This window comes from Protopterus annectens, chromosome 3.part1 (genome assembly GCF_019279795.1).
Source record: "Protopterus annectens isolate FY-2018-M chromosome 3.part1, PAN1.0, whole genome shotgun sequence".
NCBI classification, from domain to species: Eukaryota; Metazoa; Chordata; order Ceratodontiformes; family Protopteridae; genus Protopterus; species Protopterus annectens.
In genome coordinates this window covers 137,650,823-137,670,249 of record NC_056732.1, presented here as the reverse complement: position 1 = coordinate 137,670,249, position 19,427 = coordinate 137,650,823, and the positions used below count along the sequence as shown (strand labels likewise).

General features: G+C 43.1%; 1 protein-coding gene across 1 annotated transcript in view; it reads right to left on the bottom strand.

The window, feature by feature from the left end:
- The window catches only part of STT3B (STT3 oligosaccharyltransferase complex catalytic subunit B), a gene marked incomplete in the record, with an annotated part of 781,351 nt that overhangs the window by 573,972 nt on the left and 187,952 nt on the right, over window positions 1-19,427 (bottom strand). The window contains 1 exon segment of the mRNA XM_044066668.1: window positions 6,882-6,947. Coding sequence (XP_043922603.1) covers window positions 6,882-6,947 — 66 coding nt within the window.

The window sequence follows — 19,427 nt, the reverse complement described above, 5'->3', positions numbered from 1 at the left end:
GATAAGGAACTAGCGTCATTCAACTAGGGTCTGGTAGACAAATTCTTCCAGGAAGCAGGAGAAGAAGAGTGTTTAATGACATCCTTAGTGGCTAGTCTTATTTAGGGGACAGAATAGACAAAGGCTCCTCTTCCTTCCCCAATTAAGATTTGTTTTTTTTTTTTTGGGGGGGGGGGGTTAGAAGCCAGTTCACAGAAAACTGTAAGCCTTTCAAGGTCTCTCAAAAGGAGGGATCTTCCCAGACAGGAAAGTACAACTGTCATTTTATCCTTGCTAATCTGGCAGACACAAACAATATTAAGTAAGATAACATGAGGACCATAAGACGCATAAGCAACATACACCCTTAAGTAGGCACATTTAAAAGTTTGTACCTCACTTATCAAGCACTTATTACTGCTCACCACCAATATCCAACAAGACTGTACATGGCAATCCTGGTGTAAATTTGTGTCTACCCTTCAAATCAAGACTACCCCTAGGAGGTAGTCAAGGTAGTAGTGTTTGGATCTTCAAACTGGCCTGAGTGGGATGAAATTAGATTCCAAATCACTCAAACCCACATGTACGGCAAGTGCTAAGGCTATATAGTCAGAAACCATGTCAAAACAAATCAGAGCCAGCACAGAGTGTTATTTAGCATAGTTTAACGCATAAAAAACATAACGTGGGTGAAGGGACAAAAGTGCATATTCCAACCCCGAAACCAGACCGGTTTCGGTTCAATAGCCTTCTTCAGTGGAAGACAAATAAAATACAAACGTTATGATAAAAAGATCTTTCTTATATAGCCAAAGGCAGGTGCAAACAAACATTCCTATTGGTCAATTCATAGATATTCATTTTAAACCAACGCCCCCACCCCCCCCAGTTTAATTATCCATTTTTCTCCTTAATATTCAAAATACTGTGCCAACCAACTTTATCCCTGCAATTTCCTATAATATGCTCAATAACAGTAAATCTAAATACTGAAGTGCTGTGTTTGCAAGTATGTCTATAAAGGGCATTGGATTGCTTTTTATGTCTAATATCACTCATATGCTCCCCAATTCTAAATTTGAGAGGCCTTGAGGTTTGGGCCCACATAGGACGCAGAGCATGTACAAGTGGCCAGATAAATTACCCAACTTGCACTGCAATTGGCCAAAAAAGATATATTATACACCATAGACGTGTTACTGCTGAATTCTTTTGTTTTACTTACCCTGTGGCAGTGCGAACAATGACCGCAAGGGACACATCCCACCAATATATCTCCTGTCGATGTTCTTTGGGTGAACGCATTACCCCTATAGTCTAACCTTTTGTAGTGACTGAAAAGGGAGCCCAAAGTACGGCCCCTACGGAAGGAAAAGGAACATATGTTCCCCAAATGGTCAGACAGTCTATTTTCCACCAACAGAATGTTCCAGTGTCTATGGATAATCTGCATGAAGGATTTAGTATTCCTACCAAAGGTAGTGACAAATCTTAGTTGGGACTCTGTGTCTGATGATTGTACCTGGTACTCCAATAATTTAGTCCTATCTTGATTGGAAGAAAATTGGCATGCCCTATTGAGGTCACCTACTTTGTATCCCCTATCCTTAAATCTGTGAATTAAGTCTCGTTTATAATGATCAAATGAGGAGTCGGAAAAAATCCTTTTCACCCTCAAAAACTGTGATTTAGGGATATTTCTGATGTGTTGTGGGTGGAAGCCAGTGGCATGCAGGAGAATTATATGGGGGGGAATTTCCTATATATCTGGGTATCCAAAGTATTATCCAGATGCCTACTAACCAGAACATCCAGAAAGGTAATCTCAGTCCTGCTAGAGTTAACCTTAAACTCTATTCCCCATTTATTCTCATTAAGATAATCAACAAACTCCTGCAAAAAGATCTCATCCGACCTCCACACCAACCAACAATCATCAAGGTAACACATCCAGATATCAATCTCATTACTGTACAAATTATGACAAGGATTATAAATAAGCTCCTCCTCCAAGTACGTCATGAACAGATCAGCATAGATAGGGGCAAAGGAAGCCCCCATGGCTGTTCCCTGTACTTGTCAAAAGCACTGATCTTGGAAATAGAACACGTTTTTTCTTGATACATGTTCAGCCAGGCAAACAAAAAAGGTGTTGAAACCTGGTTCATATAGTTAGGATCTCTCCAGCCAATATTGGAGGACTAACAAACCTGCCCAATGTGGGATATCTGTATACAAAGAGGTGACATCCAGGGTAGATAACCAATTTGGTTCCAATTGCATTTCTGAAATAATGCCCAAAACTGGGTAGTGTCATGTATTCGGGCACATACACAAGACAACAGTGGTTTCAGATATACTGTCAGAAATTCTGAGAGGGGTTTCTGTAAGAGACCCCCTTGCCTGCCACTATTGGCCTTCCTGGTGCGTTTCTGGGATCTTTATGGAATTTGGGAGGATACAAGTACTGTTGCTTAGGGTCAACTACTTTCAAATGAAAATCACCCTTAGTGATGATTCCTTTTTGGATGAAGCTCAAGAACCAAGGTATCAATTTCCACTTTGAACCTCCTAGTGAGGTCCAAAGGCATTACCATATAATATCTGCTGTTTATGTGCTTCCCCACAATACAAAACCCAGTCTTGTACAACAGCCCCTCCTTTGTCCGCAGGGAGGATCACAATGTCCCTATTATACCTCAAATTGTCAATACATTCCCTTTCACCCTTAGTGAGATTATTATGAAACTTATTATACTCGCAAGGGTTTAAATGAAGATCTTTGAGAACATTACCTTGGAAAATGTATACAATGGGTGACATAAGAGGCATAAACATGGCTCCACAAAACCTAAAGCCTCGCTGTATTATCGAAATAAAGCCTTAAGTTTAACAAATGGCAAAAATCCATCACATCCTGGGCCTCTCAAATTTAGAAATGGGGAGCATACTAGTGTTAGACATAAGCAATCCAATGCCCTTTATAAACATACTTGCAAACACAGCACTTCAGTATTTAGATTTACTGTTATTGATCACATTATAGGAAATTGCAAGGATAAAGTTGGTAGGCACAGTATTGTGAATATTAAGAAGAAAAAAATGGATAATTAAACTGGGGGGGGGGGCTTTTCCCTCCTGGTTTAAATGAATATCTATGAATTAACCAATAGGAATGTTTGTTGGCACCTGCCTTTGGCTATATAAGAAGGACCTTTTTATCCTAAAGTTTGCATTTTATTGGTCTTCCACTGAAGACTAAGCCGAAACTGGTCTGGTTATAGGATAATGCCTTTGGACTCCACTAGGAGGTTCAAGGTGGAAACGGATTCCTTTTTGGATGAAGCTCAAAAACAAGGTATCATCACTAAGGGTGATAAATTTTCATCTGAACGTAGTTGACCCTAAGCAACAATACCTTATTTTCTTCCCAAAATCCATAAAGATCCCAGAAACCAACCGGGAAGGCCAATAGTGGCAGGCAGGAGGGGGGGGGGGGTCCCTTACAGAACTCCTCTCAGAATTTCCAACATTATATCTGAAACCACTACTGTCTTGTGTGAGTGCCCGAATTCAGGACACTACCCAGTTTTTGGGCATCATTTCAGAAATGCAATTGGAACCAAATTGGTTATTTACCCTGGATATCACCTTATTGTATACCAATATCCCACATTGGGCAGGTCTGATAGCCCTCCAATATTGGCTGGAGAGATCCAAACTATATGAACCAGGTTTTAACACCTTTCTTGTTTGCCTGGTTAAACCACTATTAACAAAAAACATGTTCTATTTCCAAGATCAATGCTTCTGGCAAGTACAGAGAACAGCCATGGGGGCTTCCTTTGCCCCCATCTATGCTGATCTGTTCATGGCGTACTTAGAGGAGGAGTTGATTTATGACCCTTGTCATAATTTGTACATTAATGAGATTGATATCTGGAGGCGTTACCTCGATGATTGTTGGTTGTGTGGAGGTCGGATGAGATGTTTTTGCAGGAGTTTGTTGATTATCTTAATGAGAATAAATGGGGAATAGAGTTTAAGGTAAGCTCTAGTAGGACTGAGATTACCTTTTTGGATGTCCTGGTTAGTAAGAATCTGGATAACACTTTGGATACCCAGATATATAGGAAATTCCCCCAGTATAACTCTCTCCTGCATGCCACCAGCTTCCACCCACAACACATCAGAAATATCCCTAAATCACAGTTTTTGAGGGTGAAAAGGATTTGTTCCAAATCCTCCTCATTTGACCATTATAAACAAGACTTAATTCACAGATTTAAGGATAAGTAGGAGACATCAATAGATCTTGCCAATTTGCTTCCAATCAACATAGGAAAAGTTATTGGAGTACCAGGTACAATCAATCAGACACCAAGTCCCAACTAAAATTTGTCACCATCTTTGGTAGGAATACTAAATCATTCATGCAGATTATCCATAGAAACTGGAACATTCTGTTGGCGGAAAATAGACCATCTGACCATTTAGGGGACAGATGTTCCTTTTCCTTCCATAGGGGCCATACTTTGGGGCTCCCTTTTCAGTCACTACAAAAGGTCAGACTATAGGGTAATGCTTTCACCCAAACAACATTTACAGAATATATATTGGTGGAATGTGTCCCTTGTGGTCATTGTTCGCACTACCATAGAGTAAATAAAACCAAAGAATTCAACAGTAATAACACGTCTATGGTGTAAGATCATATCTTTTTTGGCCAATTGCAATACAAGTTGGGCGATTTATCTGGCCACTTGTACGTGCTCTGCGTTCTACGTGGGCCAAACCTCAAGGCCTCTCAAATTTAGAATTGGGGAGCATGTGTGTTGTATTGGACATAAAAAGCAATCTAGTGCCCTTTATAAACATACTTGCAAACACAGCACTTCAGTATTTAGATTTACTGTTATTGATCATATCACAGGAAATTGCAGGGATTAAGTTGGTTGGCACAGTATTTTGAATATTAAAGGAGAAAAAATGGATAATTAAACTGGGGGGGGGGGCTTTTCCCTCCTGGTTTAAATGAGTATCTATGAATTAATCAATAGGAATGTTTGTTGGCACCTGCCTTTGGCTATATAAGAAGGATCTTTTTATTCTAAAGTTTGTATTTTATTCGTCTTCCACTGAAGAAGTCTATTAAGCCAAAAACGGTCTGGTTTGGGGGTTGTGATATGTACTTTTGTCTCTTCACCCACATTATGTTTTTTATGCATTAAACTATGCTAAATTATACTCTGCTGGCTCTGATTTGTTTTGGGATGAAATTACCCAGCTATGCCAGCTCAAGGAGCAAGCTTGTACAAAGTCATACACAGGCCAAAGATGAAATGTATGCTCAACAGATGTCAGATAACTGGGATCTGACATAAGGCAGTAAATATGCTAAAGGTAGCATACTGTTGAGAGATACCAGTCACACCTGGCACCAGCATTAGATGATATTCTTTACAGATCTGACCCCACAACAACACACAAGCTCCCTCAAAACAAACATTGTAATTGTTGTTTAGCCCTTTAAGCGTTAGCCCTGGCAAGGGATGACCCAGCCCCCCAAACAAGTTCAACAGTTCCTCCTAAGCACCAGAGAAAACATGGGTGATTTTTAGTTTCCAGTACCCTAACACAAGGCCAGGTGACAAAAGACCATTCCATGAGAGAGGGCCAGCTGACTTCAAACCAGCTTATCAATCATAGACATGGTGTCACCTACAATCTGGAATATATCTCCAAGGTGAGAGGTGATGTGTGCATCCTTCAAGCCCCTTCATTATGCACAAAAGAAAAAGATGGGAGAAGGTTTGATATCTCACTATTCTAGGATGAGCTCAGCACTTACCTGAACAAAGGACCATTTTAACAGACTTGTCTCCATGGAGTGCAAACCTGTGGCCTATTCTCGGAGCTTCACTCCTTGTATCCATGCCTTGGCTGAAACCTAGAACTGCATTATAGGGACCCCCCCACTTCCATTAGTGGTCATGCATTGAACTTTCGACCACAAGCAACACTCTAGCAGCAAGGAAGGACATGACAAAAAAGATTCTCCCTCTCGTGTGCTGGTGGCAATTGCTTTATGTCACATTCCTCCTCAAGGTAACAGCAATACTGGCGCAGGTCTTGTGGATAAAAAGGTAAAATGAAGTGGAACACTACCCCGGCACATGTATATTCACTTACTGAAACTGACAGCTGCTCTGGACCTTAAAGTAGGAGACAAAGCTCCACAGCAGGCTATGCATATCCTCACCCATCAATCACACTTTACCCGGTCTAGATACACTCAACCTCTTACTTTAAGTTTTCTCCCACAACCAAACCATGTCTTACTGACAAGTACGCGCAGATACTTTAACATATTCTACTTCCCAGCCACAAACACACAAACTGCATACACTCAATATTTAATAACTTTGGTTAAAATATCAGTTTACATGTGTGTAGTAAATCAGAGCTATTCTTAACCCAGTACTGCCTCTTCTAATACAGCATCTAATATGGTGTCTACCAAAAACAGATTAAAATTAAACAGTAAAAATTTTGGAAGTACTGTTCAATTTACAAGCTACAGATATACTCACCAAGGAATGGATCCAATGGCTGATAAGGCATCTAAAAACAAGAACTCTTGAAGATGCAACATATGAGACAATGCACAACAAAAATAACATACTTAAATGTGAGAGACTGACAAAAAAAAAAAAAAAAAAAAAAACTAGTTAAGAAATGTTAACGCTGTACAGTCAGCCAAAAATAGATACAATTGTTACATTTTGCAAAATCACATTTTGGTACACACATACAAAATTCTAGTGCATAAAAATAATGCTTAAGCCCTGCATCCTGTCTCAGCTTCAGAAGTCTAACAGAGCAAAGCAACACCTTACCATGTAAAAATACGACAAACAGCAACATATCGCCCAGAAGACAGATCCGGTTTTCACAGATTTTACCTAAAAAGAATCAACAAGTTTTACTAGGGACAATATATCTCAACCATTAACATAAAAAAAAGATAGCGAAAACTATCCACATCTCACCAGGAAATAAACCTAAATCAAAAATCTCCAAAGTAAATAAACCTAAAACAAATGTATCCAAGATTGTGTACTAATAACCAGTGAATAAGGTACCTACAAGTTCAACACATTAAGTTCTGATACAGAAGCACTCACCATATGTCAAGACTCTAACAAGACTTCAGCCAATGAGCTTGCTTATCTTTAGCCTAAAAACATTTAACAAGCATCTCAGCACCCAAATTTAGATGGCCACATTCTTCGCTGGTAAATGCTGGCAAGGAAAGTACAGCTGTGTACACTTACCATAAATGTAGATGTGTGTACTCACTGTTGCAGTCATCACACTTGGGTTATCCTGCCAGGGGTAGCCCTCAGTCGGCCAGAATACCAGAGGCTTAGTATTTGTGTCACTTGCTGTTGCTCCAAGACTGAAGTCAGTTAGTCAGTGGTATAAAATCAGGCAGCAGACACCATTACATCTGTTTTTCTTGACCAAACGGTCAGGAGCCCCCAAATAGGGAGCTAGGTTATGGTGGAAAACCACCACCAGTAGAAAGTAAATACCAAATATTCTCTGTAAGGAGTGAGAGAGTGAGAGAGAGGGGATGGAGGGTGGGAAACCAGGACTGCAACAGTGAATACACTCAAACATCTATATTTATGGTAAGCGTACACAACTGTACTATGTTCTTAGTGTTTTCACTGTTGCAGTCATCACACCACTAGGGTTGATTCCCAAAGCTGAAAAAAAGGGTGGAGGCAGTCAAGAAGACTGGGGACTGGATAGGATGCCCTGCAAGACTGCGGTTGCAAAGCCTGCCCTGGATTAAGTCCATGTTGCAGCCTCCAGGATGTCCCTGGTAGAGACCCCTCTGAGAAAAGCAGCAGAGGTGAAGGTTGCCCTGGTGGAATGCATCCTGACCCCCTTAGGGGGGCGGTTTCCTGTGGTGTTTGTAGCAGAAATGGATGCAGTGTGCTATCCATTCAGATATTGTTTGTATATGGCCTTGCCCTCTGCCCCTGTTGCAAAGCAGACTAGGAATTGCTCAGTTTTCCTAAAAGATTTAGTCCTATCCAGGTAGAATCTGAGCAGTCTGTGCACATCTAGAGAATGCAGAATTCTTTCCCCTTTGTTTTGTGGGTTAGGGAAAAAGGTGGGCAAATGAACTAATTGGTTGAGAGCCATACTGGGCACCACTTTAGGCATGAAAGTTGGGTTAGTCCTGAGGGAGACCCTGTCAGCATGGAAAATGATGAAGGGTTCTACAGCCATAAGTGCTTGAAGCTCTGAAACTCTTCTAGCTGAAATGATGGCCAGAAGCAAGGTTGTCTTCCAAGAGAGGAATTTTAATTCTGTTGAAGCTGCAGGCTCAAAGGGGGGCAGGGTGAGTTTTTCCAACACAAAGTTAAGGTCCCAAGCTGGGGTAAGGAGCTCTTCTGGGTGGCCTTAAATTGTTAGCTCCTCTTAGGAACTGTTTGATGAGAGGGTGTGAGAAGAGAGGTGGCTCTGAGCTGTAATGAGCAGAGATGGCAGAGCAATAAAATTGAATAGAAGAGAAGGATAGGCCCTCTGTGTAGTAGGTCTGCTAAGTAATCCAGGATGAAAGGTACGGAGGGCTGTGCTGTTTCAGCTCCTTTAGCCTGGATCCAGGTGCAAAACCTTTTCCACTTGTCAGCACAGGATTTTCTAGTGCTGGGGCATCTGGCCTCACGCATAACATACAGGAATTGTTTGCTTAGGCTGACAGCTGGAAGAGAGGTCAGGGAATAAGCCAGGCTGCTAGATTCAGGGTCTGCAATTGTGGATGCATGAATTCTCCATTCTTCTGGGTCAGGAGTGTTGGGATCTGAAGTAGGTGGCAGGGGTAACACACTGGAGGCAAAAATAATGTAGTAAGCGCTTTCGTTTACTAAAATAAGTAAACTTCTTCAGACAATTTTACAAAGGAAATCAATGTCCTTAAATACAATAAAAATCATGACATCATTTCCTTCACAAACCAGTCTCAATTTAAAGTTCCAAGTCATTTTCACTTAAAATAATTATTATAACCTAAAACAAACGTATCCTAAATCAAGACAGACATTACCCCATAATTAAATAACTTTATAATTTACATTCCAATTATAAAAAAAATATATATATAGGTGTAAATATATTCTTTAAATCTAAGTAAGGCTTTTAATTTCAGAACATTCTTAACTCATTACATCCGAGTGACACCTCCAGGTGCATCTGCAGCTACCTCCTACTGCTCCTCTAGGCGTCAAATATTACTTGTTCATATTTGCATTAATTCCAAAACCATGCTACATACAAGGCATCTGAATATTTTATCTTGAAGCATATATGACGGCAAACACAATTGTGCTGATATTTGACCTATGTTAGTGAGTATTTGTTAGAATTGTAAGGTGATAAAGTACAGTTTTGTACCTACCATAAATGTAGATGTTCGAGTGCTAATACAGCTGCAGTCATAACAGATGGGTTCTCCTGCCATCAGGCAGGTCCTCGGTCAGCCGAATTCCAATGTCTAGGTCCGGCGTCGGTTGTCGTCGCTTCTTCCCCGACGTCAGTGCGACAGGGGTATAAAGGAACCAGCCGACGCCATTTTCTTCAGTTTTTCTTGCCCCGGATGTCAGGTGCCCCCAGAAGGAAGGCAATACATAAATTTGTGTAATAATGCAGTGCAATATAAATCAAAATACAGAAGTTGCAAGCAAATACATCATAAATGAATACCCCAATCAGGTTGTATGAGGATGTGTAAGCCTATAGGCCTGTCCCAAGAGGGGAAGGAGGGAGGGAAACCTGGACTGCAGCTGTATTAGCACTCGAACATCTACATTTATGGTAGGTACAAAACTGTACTATGTTCATCGTGCATACTGCTGCAGTCATAACAGATGGGTAGAATCCCAAAGCTAAGAAAGGGGTGGTAGGCACTAGGTGGAACTAGGAGGAGCCAAAATGCCCTGTAAGACTGCAGTGGCAAAGCCTGCTCTAGATTTGGAGTATAATGGTAGGTTGTAGTGCTTGGAGAAGGTATGCACAGAACTCCAAGTGGCTGTTTCCAAAATATCCTTGGTAGCAACTCCTCTGAGGAAGGCTGCAGAGGTGGCTGTGGCCCTGGTGGAATGAGTTCTAATGCCTGTAGGAACAGTTTTGCCATGAAAGGAATAGCAAAAGCGCATGCAGTGGGCTATCCATTTTGAGATTGTCTGTTTGGAAATTGGCTTTCCTTGAGCTCCTACCGCATAGGCCACAAAGAGCTTGTCCGATTATCTGAAAGGCTTTGTTCTGTCCAAATAATAACGCAGTTGTCTGTGGATGTCCAAGGAATGTAGTATTCTCTCCCCTTTGTTTTGTGGATTAGGATAAAAAGTAGGTAAATGTATGGCCTGATTTAAAGCTACCCTGGATACCACTTTAGGCATAAAGGACGGGTTGGTTCGTAAGGAAACTCTGTCCTTATGGAAGATAAAAGGCTGGACAGCCATGAGAGCCTGTAGTTCTGAAACTCTACGAGCTGAGGTGATAGCCAGAAGGAAAGCCATTTTCCAGGACAAATATTGCAAATCTGATGAGGCAGCTGGCTCAAAGGGTGGCAAGGTCAGTTTTTCCAGAATGAAATTAAGATCCCAAGCAGGTATTGGTGGTTTCCTTGGAGATCTTAAATTCTTAGCCCCTCTGAGGAACTGTCTTAAGAGAGGGTGAGAGAATAAAGGTGGATCAGTGTTGTATTCTGCAGAAATGGCTGAGGCATGGATTTTGATGGAGGAGAAAGAGTCCACTGCTTAGCAGTTCAGCCAAATATTGTAGTATTTGAGGTAAATTCAGTTTTCCAGGATCCTGGCCCTTTTTCTCATTCCAGACACAAAAACGTTTCCATTTTTTCTTGTAAGCTTTTCTAGTTGATGGCCTTCTGGCCTCCAAAATGACATCCTGCACCTCCTTGGAGAGTAGGGCCTGTTGTGATGCTAAGTAATCTTCCATGTGGCTAGACTGAGTGTTTTTAGCTGGCTGTGAAGAGTTTTGAAGCTGTGCTGAGTCAGAAGAGGCGGCAATAGAGGCAGGGTCCATGGTGGCGAATGCGTCAGGCTCCTCAGGAGTGGGTACCAGTGTTGCCTTGGCCAGTCCGGAGCAATGAGAATCATCTTTGGTCTGTCTGCTCTGGTTTTCAATAGAACTTTGGGCAGCAGAGGAAGAGGTGGGAAGGCATAAACTGTCATTGATGTCCAACTGAAAGAGAGAGCGTCCACTCTCCAGGCCTTTGGATGGAAGATCCTTGAGCAGAATTTTGTCAATTGATGATTTTTGTGGGAGGCAAAGAGATCTATGTCTGGCCTTCCCCATTCTTGGATTATTTCTGTAAAAACTTTTGGATGCAATTTCCATTCATGTGGATCTGTCATATTCCTGCTTAGGTTGTCTGCCAGCGTGTTTTCCTTACCTGGCAAGTACTGTGCTTGTAGTTCCATTTGTAAGTCCATGGCCATGTTCCAAAGTGACATGGCGAGTCTGCATAAGGGGTAAGAATGTGTTCCTCCCTGTTTATGTACCACATAACTGTGGTGTTGTCCGTTCTTATCAATAGTTGACCTGGTTGTAGAAGATCCTTGAAAGCTATAATAGCATTTATTACTGCTAGCATTTCTTTTTGATCGATGTGAAGGTGCTTTTCTTTTTGGGACCATTTGCCCTGAATGCACCGGTCTGTCATGTGCGCCCCCCAGGCAAAGTCAGAGGCGTCTATTGTGATGACTTGATTTGCTTGAGGCTTGCTGAATGGAAGACCTGTGCTTGTTTGACATGCTTGAGCCCACCACAGAAATTCCTTTTGCAGACATGGAATTAGTGGTATTATTATTTCCAAACTGTGGCTGTGTTGAGACCATATGTTTTTCAGGTACCATTGTAGTTTCCTCATATGCAGCTTTGCACATGGGATTAGTAAGATGCAAGAAGCCATGAATCCCAGAGCCTGCAGGATTTTCCTTGCAGTCAGCCTGGTGCAATTGGCTAGTGTTCTGAAATATTGAATTAGTTGCCCCTGCTTCTCTGGCGTGAGGTAGGCCATCTGGGTGTTTGTGTCCAAATTGGCACCCAGGAAAATTATCTTCCGAGAGGGTATTAGCCTTGATTTCTTTTTGTTGACCGTGTATCCCAGAGAGTTCAACAACATTATTACATAAGCCAGATGTTTCAGAAGAATGTGCTTGCTGTCCCCGCTTGGATCAGGCAGTCGTCCAAATAGGGGTATATTTGTATCCCTTGAAGTCTGCAGTAGGCAATTACTGATGCCAGGCATTTCGTGAATACTCTGGGCGCAGTAGATAAGCCAAAGGGCAATGCAGAGAATTGATAATGGGTTGAACCTGCAAGAAACCCGAGGTACCTTCTGCAATTTTGTCTGATTGGGACATGCAGGTATGCCTCCTTGAGGTCCAATGTTACTAGCCAAGACTCCTTGCCCAGCATGGGAAGAAGTTGCTGTAGAGTGAGCATCTTGAATTTTAGTACAAGTAGAAATGTGTTTAGGATGGATAGGTCCAAAATAGGTCTCCAATCTTTTCCCTTCCTTGGCACCAGAAATAGCCTGGAAAAAAAACCTTGACCTTGTTCGTGCGTAGGTACCTCTTTAATAGCTTTCATGTTTATGAGATCTGTAATTTGCCTTTGTGCCTCTGCCCTTTGATTGTCTGGCAGGTTTAGCATGCCTCTCATTTTTGGAAGGGTGTGAAAATGGAATTTGTAGCCTCTGTTTATAATGTCCAAGATCCATTGGTCCTTTGTGACAATATGCCAATTTTTTGAAAATAATGCCAGCTTTCCTCCTAAGGGGGCTGCCATTTGAGACTTGGTTGGCATGCAAGGGGGAAAGTCATTGGGTTTGCTTTCTGAAAGATTGCGAGTTATCCTCACCACCTCTGAGTAGGAGCTTGCCATTGTCTGCCTCTAAATGATCCTTGGGATTGTCCTCTGTCCCTCGGGCGCCTGTATCTGCCTCTTTGTGCTCTGTCCGTCGCAGGAAAGGACCAGTTTTTGGAAGGCCAATTTCTACTAAAACGTGGGGGTTGTACCTGTAGAAATTCTCACACAGTTTGCATTGATTTAGCCTTTTCCTCCATTTTCCTTAACATCTCCTCAGCATTAGCACCAAATAGTACATCCTTTTGAAGAGGGGCGTCTAGTAATTTAGCTTTGACATGATCAGGCAAGGCTTGTTCCTTGAGCCAGGCATGCCTACGTATGACTGATCCTGTAACAGCAGCTCTACATGAGGCCTCTAGAGCATCAAAACCACATTGTAAGGTATGCTTACCTACTTGTTCTGCACTATGCATCAAATCCTGCAACTCCTTCAAGTCTGGTTGTTCAGGTTGTGACATTTTACTTTTCAATTGTGATAACAAAAACTGTTGGTATTTTAGCATATGAAACTGACAGTTTAAGGCCCTCATGGATAAGGTAGCCGAGGTATATACATTTTTCCCCCCACCTTTCTAAGGATCTGGAGTCTCTCTCGGAAGGTAATGGATTTTTAGCAATGGAGGCCTTAACTCCCTTGGGGCCCTGTGAGATGTTTCTGGGTCAGCAGCATGGCCTTTGTATAGAAATTGGTGTGAGTCAGGAACCCTGTAGTACCCCGTCAGGCTTAACTGGAGCTGGAGGTAGAGAGTCCGGGTTAAGGCAAGCCTCTGAGTAAACATCATCTAGGATGTCCAAGACAGGAGGTATAGCCAGAGGCCTGTGCTGAGGTAGCAAGGGAAATTTCCTGAGCCTTTTCTTGGAATCTGAATAATCTTGGCCTTCCCAGTGGAAGTGTTCCCTTAAGGTATGGAAAGTTTCCCCAAATGAGTAATCCTCTGGGGGGGGATACAGAGGGAATGGACTCCTCCACATCAGAGTCTTCAAAAGGGGAGTAAGAATGTTCCTGATCATCAGAATGCTCTGAAATAATGAAGCCCTGATCAGAGGAGGGGGAATCTTCCTCCACTCTGGGCCTTTTGTCCGGTGGGGGCTGAGAACCTCTGATAAGAGTAATTAAATCCTCAGCCATTTTAAGCATCTGTTTCTTAGGCATGGGGCCTGGAGATGGGCCCTGTGTAGCTGGTCTCAGAGTGCATGGTTGCTTTAGACTTTGTGAAAGCCTTGGAGAAAGAAGAGGAAGGCCTGAAGACACCTTGAGTGGGAGGTGGACCTGTCCACATTCTGAGATTCAACGCCAAGAGTGGCTTCGGTATCTGTAGTCTGGGTGTGGGCCGAGGAGCCTGCGACCTCTGGCACAGGAGACATGGTCAAAGAAGTGTCGTCGGTAGTCAGGGGCTGCGTAGGCGCCTCACTGAAAACCGGACCACGTGTAGTCGGCTTTGACGTGGTGTCGGTAGAGGCCGTGGACCTCGTGTGTCGGTCCTTGTCTTTGCGTTAGACAAAACCGGAGTCGGAGTGTCCGACGACATAGTATAGTTAAATGCTTTCCCAAAATAATGCTGGGCGAACTCCGCCCGATGCTTAATAGTGCGTTTGTTGAATGTAGCACAAAAGCGACAGACCGAGACATCGTGGTCTGGGCCTAAAGAAGGTATACAGAGGGAATGGAAATCCTTATGCGGTATTTGCTTCCCACAAGAAATACAATTATTAACTTTGTCTGACATCGGTCTGAGGCAAGAAAAGTTTCCCCAACGGGGTACTTAGCTTTTAAGAAGACTTCGGTTTCCAAATTTTCGTAATCTCAGGAGCTGGCCAACTGGCACTTGCAAACTGCTTCTGCTTCGGGCACCGCACGGCAAGAAAGACTGAAGAAAATGGCGTTGGCTGGTTCCTTTATACCCCTGTCGCACTGACGTCAGGGAAGAAGCGAAGACAACCGACGCCAGACCTAGACTTTGGAATTCGGCTGACCGAGGACCCGCCTGACGGCAGGAGAACCCATCTGTTATGACTGCAGCTGTATGCACGATGAACATCTTCATTTTTTAAAGGCTCAAGCCACGCCCACTGGGAGTTAAAGGTATACACCCAAAAGAGCTGTACTGGAGGGAATGAGTCAACAGAAATTACATCATTTAGTCCTGGCGGAACCAAGGTATTTAATTTCAGCTGCCAAATAAGTTCTTTTTCTTCAAGTTTCAATCCCATTGGACCTCCCCTACTGTTTTCAGGAATTTTTTCAATAACCAAAAAACTAAATTCATGCTCAGGAAAAATACAGTTTTGTACCTACCATAAATGTAGATGTTAGTGTGTTGACACTGCTGCAGTCATTACTCTTGGGTTATCCTGCCGTCCGGCAGTCCCGCAGTTGGCCAGAGTCCCAAAGTCTTGGTCCGGTGTCGATTGCTGTCGCCTCGTCCCTGACGTCAGTGCGACAGGGGTATACAAGATGCAGCAGACACCATTTTCTTCAGTTTTTCTTGCCCCAGATGTCAGGTACCCCCAAATAGGTAGGCAATTCAAATTGCTAGTAAACAATAGCAAAGAAAAGCAAACGACCATTTCTAGGTTACTCCCCATAGGTAAAAAGGGCAGATGTCCTAGGTAAATACCAGAAAGTAAGAGGGGAAGGAGGGAGGGTAAGATGGACTGCAGCAGTGTCAACACTCTAACATCTACATTTATGGTAAGTACAAAACTGTACTATGTTCATCGTGTTACACTGCTGCAGTCATTACACTTGGGTGGAATCCCAAAGCTGAGGAAGGGAGGCTGGATCTACAAGGCATTAGGGGTGGCTATAAGGCCCTGCAGTACAGGAGTGGCAAAGCCAGTTTTGGATTTGGAGTATAAAGGCAAATGGTAATGTTTGGTGAAGGTATGCACAGAACTCCATGTTGCTGCTTCCAAAATATCCTTGGTAGGTACTCCTCTGAGGTAGGCAGTTGAAGTGGCGGTTGCCCTGGTGGAGTGAGATCTAATGCTGCTAGGCACAGGTTTCCCATGGTGGGTATAGCAGAAACGTATACAGTGTCCTATCCATTTTCAAATAGTCTGCTTTGAAATGGCTTTTCCCTGTGCTCCTGCAGCGTATGCTACCAATAATTGCTCAGATTTTCTGAAAGCTTTGGTTTTGCCCAAGTAGAAGCGTAAAGTACAGTTTTGTACCTACCATAAATGTAGATGTCCGAACAGGATAGCATCTGCAGTCATAACAAATGGGTTGTCCTGTCGTCAGGCAGCCCTTCGGTCGGCCGGATTCCAAAGTCTGGGTCTGGCCTCGGCTGGTGTCGCACTTCACCCGACGTCATCTCTGCTGGTCTTCGGGTATAAAGGCATCAGCCGACGCCATTTTCCTCAGTGTTTCTTGCCCCAGATGCCAGTTGCCCTCTTGGAAAGCTAAATTTTGGATAAATGCCAATGTTTCCAAAAAAGTAGAAGGCAAACACAAAAATAAGCATGTATGTACATATATACATACAAATACACCATAAGAGACCCCCCCCAGCTAGCTATTAGGAGGGTAAATACCCTAGGAGTACCACAGAGGGGAAGGAGGGTGGGTAATCCTGACTGCAGATGCTATCCTGTTCGGACATCTACATTTATGGTAGGTACAAAACTGTACTATGTCCTTCAAGGATGCATCTGCAGTCATAACAAATGGGTAGAATACCATAGCCAAACTAGGGGAGGAGGAAGAAGAATTATGGTGTAGTTAGGATCCCTTGCAATACAGCAGTGGCAAACCCTGCTCGGGATCTAGAGTATAGAGGTAAATTATAATGCTTGGCAAATGTATGCACGGAGGTCCAAGTAGCCGCCTCAATAATGTCCTTGGTTGCCACTCCTCGTTAGAAAGCTGTGGTAGTGGCTGTAGCCCTTGTAGAGTGAGGTCTTCTGTTCTGTGGAATTGGTTTTCCATGGTAGGAGTAACAGAATCTTATGCAATTTCCTATCCATTTGGAGATTGTCTGTTTGGAAATTGCTTTTCCTTCCCTTCCTGTTGCATAGGCTACTAAAAGCTGGTCAGTTTTTCTATTACCTTTGGTTCTGTCCAGGTAGTAGCGTAACTGTCTATGTACATCCAAGGTATGCAGCAGTCTTTCCCCCCTGTTCTGTGGATTGGGAAAAAAGGTAGGTAGGTGGATTGCCTGGTTTAGAGACACTCTGGATACCACCTTAGGCATAAATGTAGGATTAGTTCTCATGGACACTATCTTGATGGAAGATTAGGAAGGGTTGTACTGCCATTAAGGCCTGTAGTTCCGAAACCCTCCTTGCTGAAGTAATTGCCAGTAGGAAAGCAGTTTTCCATGATAGGTGTTGAAGATCTGCGGTTGCTGCTGGTTCAAATGGAGGGAGTGTCAATGTTTCTAGCCCAAAGTTCAAGTCCCATGCTGGTAATGGTGGTTTCCTAGGAGGTTTTACATTCTTGATTCCTCTGAGGAACTGCCTGAGTAGAGGATGTGAGAAGACAGGGGGATCGAAGCTGTATTCTGCAGAAATAGCTGATGCATGTATCTTGATGGAGGAATAGGACAGGCCTGTATGGAGAAGCTCTGCCAAGTACTCCAGGATGTTAGCAATATCTATCTTCGACACATCTTTTCCTCTTTCAGTACTCCAAATGACAAACCTTTTCCATTTTCCTGCATAGTTCCTTCTTGTTGAAGGTCTGCGGGCTTCAAGGATAATGTCTTTAACCCTTTGGGATAAGTCTGGTTAGTTGCTGTTATGTGATGTTCCAGGCAGTCAGTTGCAGAGTTTTTAGGTTTGGATGCATGATGTTGTAGTTGTTCTGAGTTAACATCAAAGGCATCAGGGGTAGTGTCCACATTCTCCCCTGAGACATGCTCCTCAGCAATGGATACCAGTGTTGTCTTGGCCAATTCGGAGCTATCAGAATTATCCTTGGACGTTCCTCTTTGATTTTCAGTAGTACCTTGTGCATCAAAGGAAGAGGTGGAAATGCATATGCTGTCAGGCCTTTCCAACTGAAGGATAGAGAGTCCACCTTCCATGCAAGTGGATGGTATGTCCTTGTGCAGAATTTCTTGAGCTGGTGATTGAGTGGGGATGCGAATAGGTCTATTTGTGGCATTCCCCATTTCTTTGTGATGGCCTTGAAGATGTCCGGGTGTAGCATCCATTCGTGAGCATCCGAGGTAGTTCTGCTTAACATGTCTGCTAGGGTGTTTTCTTTTCCCGGTACAAATATTGCCTGTAACTGGATGTTGTAGCTCAGAGCCATATTCCAAAGGTCCAGAGTCATTCTGCATAGGGGGTATGAATGAGTGCCTTCCTGTTTGTTGATGTACCACATGACTGTGGTGTTGTCTGTCCTTATCATTAAATGGCCTTCCTTGAGAAATGGTCTGAAATTCTGGATTGATAGTTTTACTGCCAGCATTTCTTTTTGATTTATGTGCAGGTGCAGCTGGTCTGGAGTCCATAATCCTTGTATGCATTTGTCCAACATGTGCCCCCCAGCCTAGGTCTGAGGCGTCCGTTGTGATGGTTTGGCTTGCTTGAAAGTTGTGGAAGGGCAAGCCTGGGTTTGACTGGCATGCTTGAGCCCACCATAGGAACTCTTGTTTCAGGCATGGGATTAGTGGGATTTCGGTTTCTAAGCTGTGCCTGTGTTGTGACCATAAATTCTTTAGGTACCACTGTAGCTTTCTCATATGCAGTCTGGCATGGGGGACCAGGATTATGCATGATGCCATGAAGCCCAAGGCCTGCAGTACTTTTCTTGCTGTTAGTTTGTTCTGCTTTTGTTACTGCCAAGAAGTAAAGAGGGAGTTGTTCTTGTTTTTCTGCAGTTAGGAATGCCATCTGTTTTACTGTGTCCAATTCCGCACCCAGGAATGTTCTTGTTTGGGATGGTATCAGTCTTGACTTTTTTAAATTGACTGTGTATCCCAGGGCTTGTAGTAAGCAAATGACTCTTTGTAAGTCTTTTGTCAGCTTGCTTTTGTTGTCCGCTTGTATCAGGCAGTCGTCCAGGTATGGATAAATTTGGATTCCCTGTAGCCTGCAATGAGCTATTACTGATGCCAGGCATTTTGTGAATACTCTGGGCGCAGTAGATAAGCCAAAGGGCAATGCTGAGAATTGATAATGCTCTGATCCTGCAAGAAATCTGAGGTATATTCTGCAATTTGGTCGTATGGGGACGTGCAGGTATGCCTCCTTGAGATCTAGAGTTACCAGCCAACACTCCTTGCCCAGCATGGGAAGAAGTTGCTGTAGGGTCAGCATTTTGAATTTTGGGACAATGATGAATGTGTTTAAGACGGACAGGTCGAGAATAGGTCTCCAACTTTTCTCTTTTCTTGGTACTAGGAAGAGTCTGGAGTAGAATCCTTTGCCCTGTTCTGTTAGTGGTACTCTTTCCACAGCTCTCATCTTTGTTAATTGAGCTATCTGCTTTAGAGCTTCTGTTTTTTGATTTGGAGGTAGGT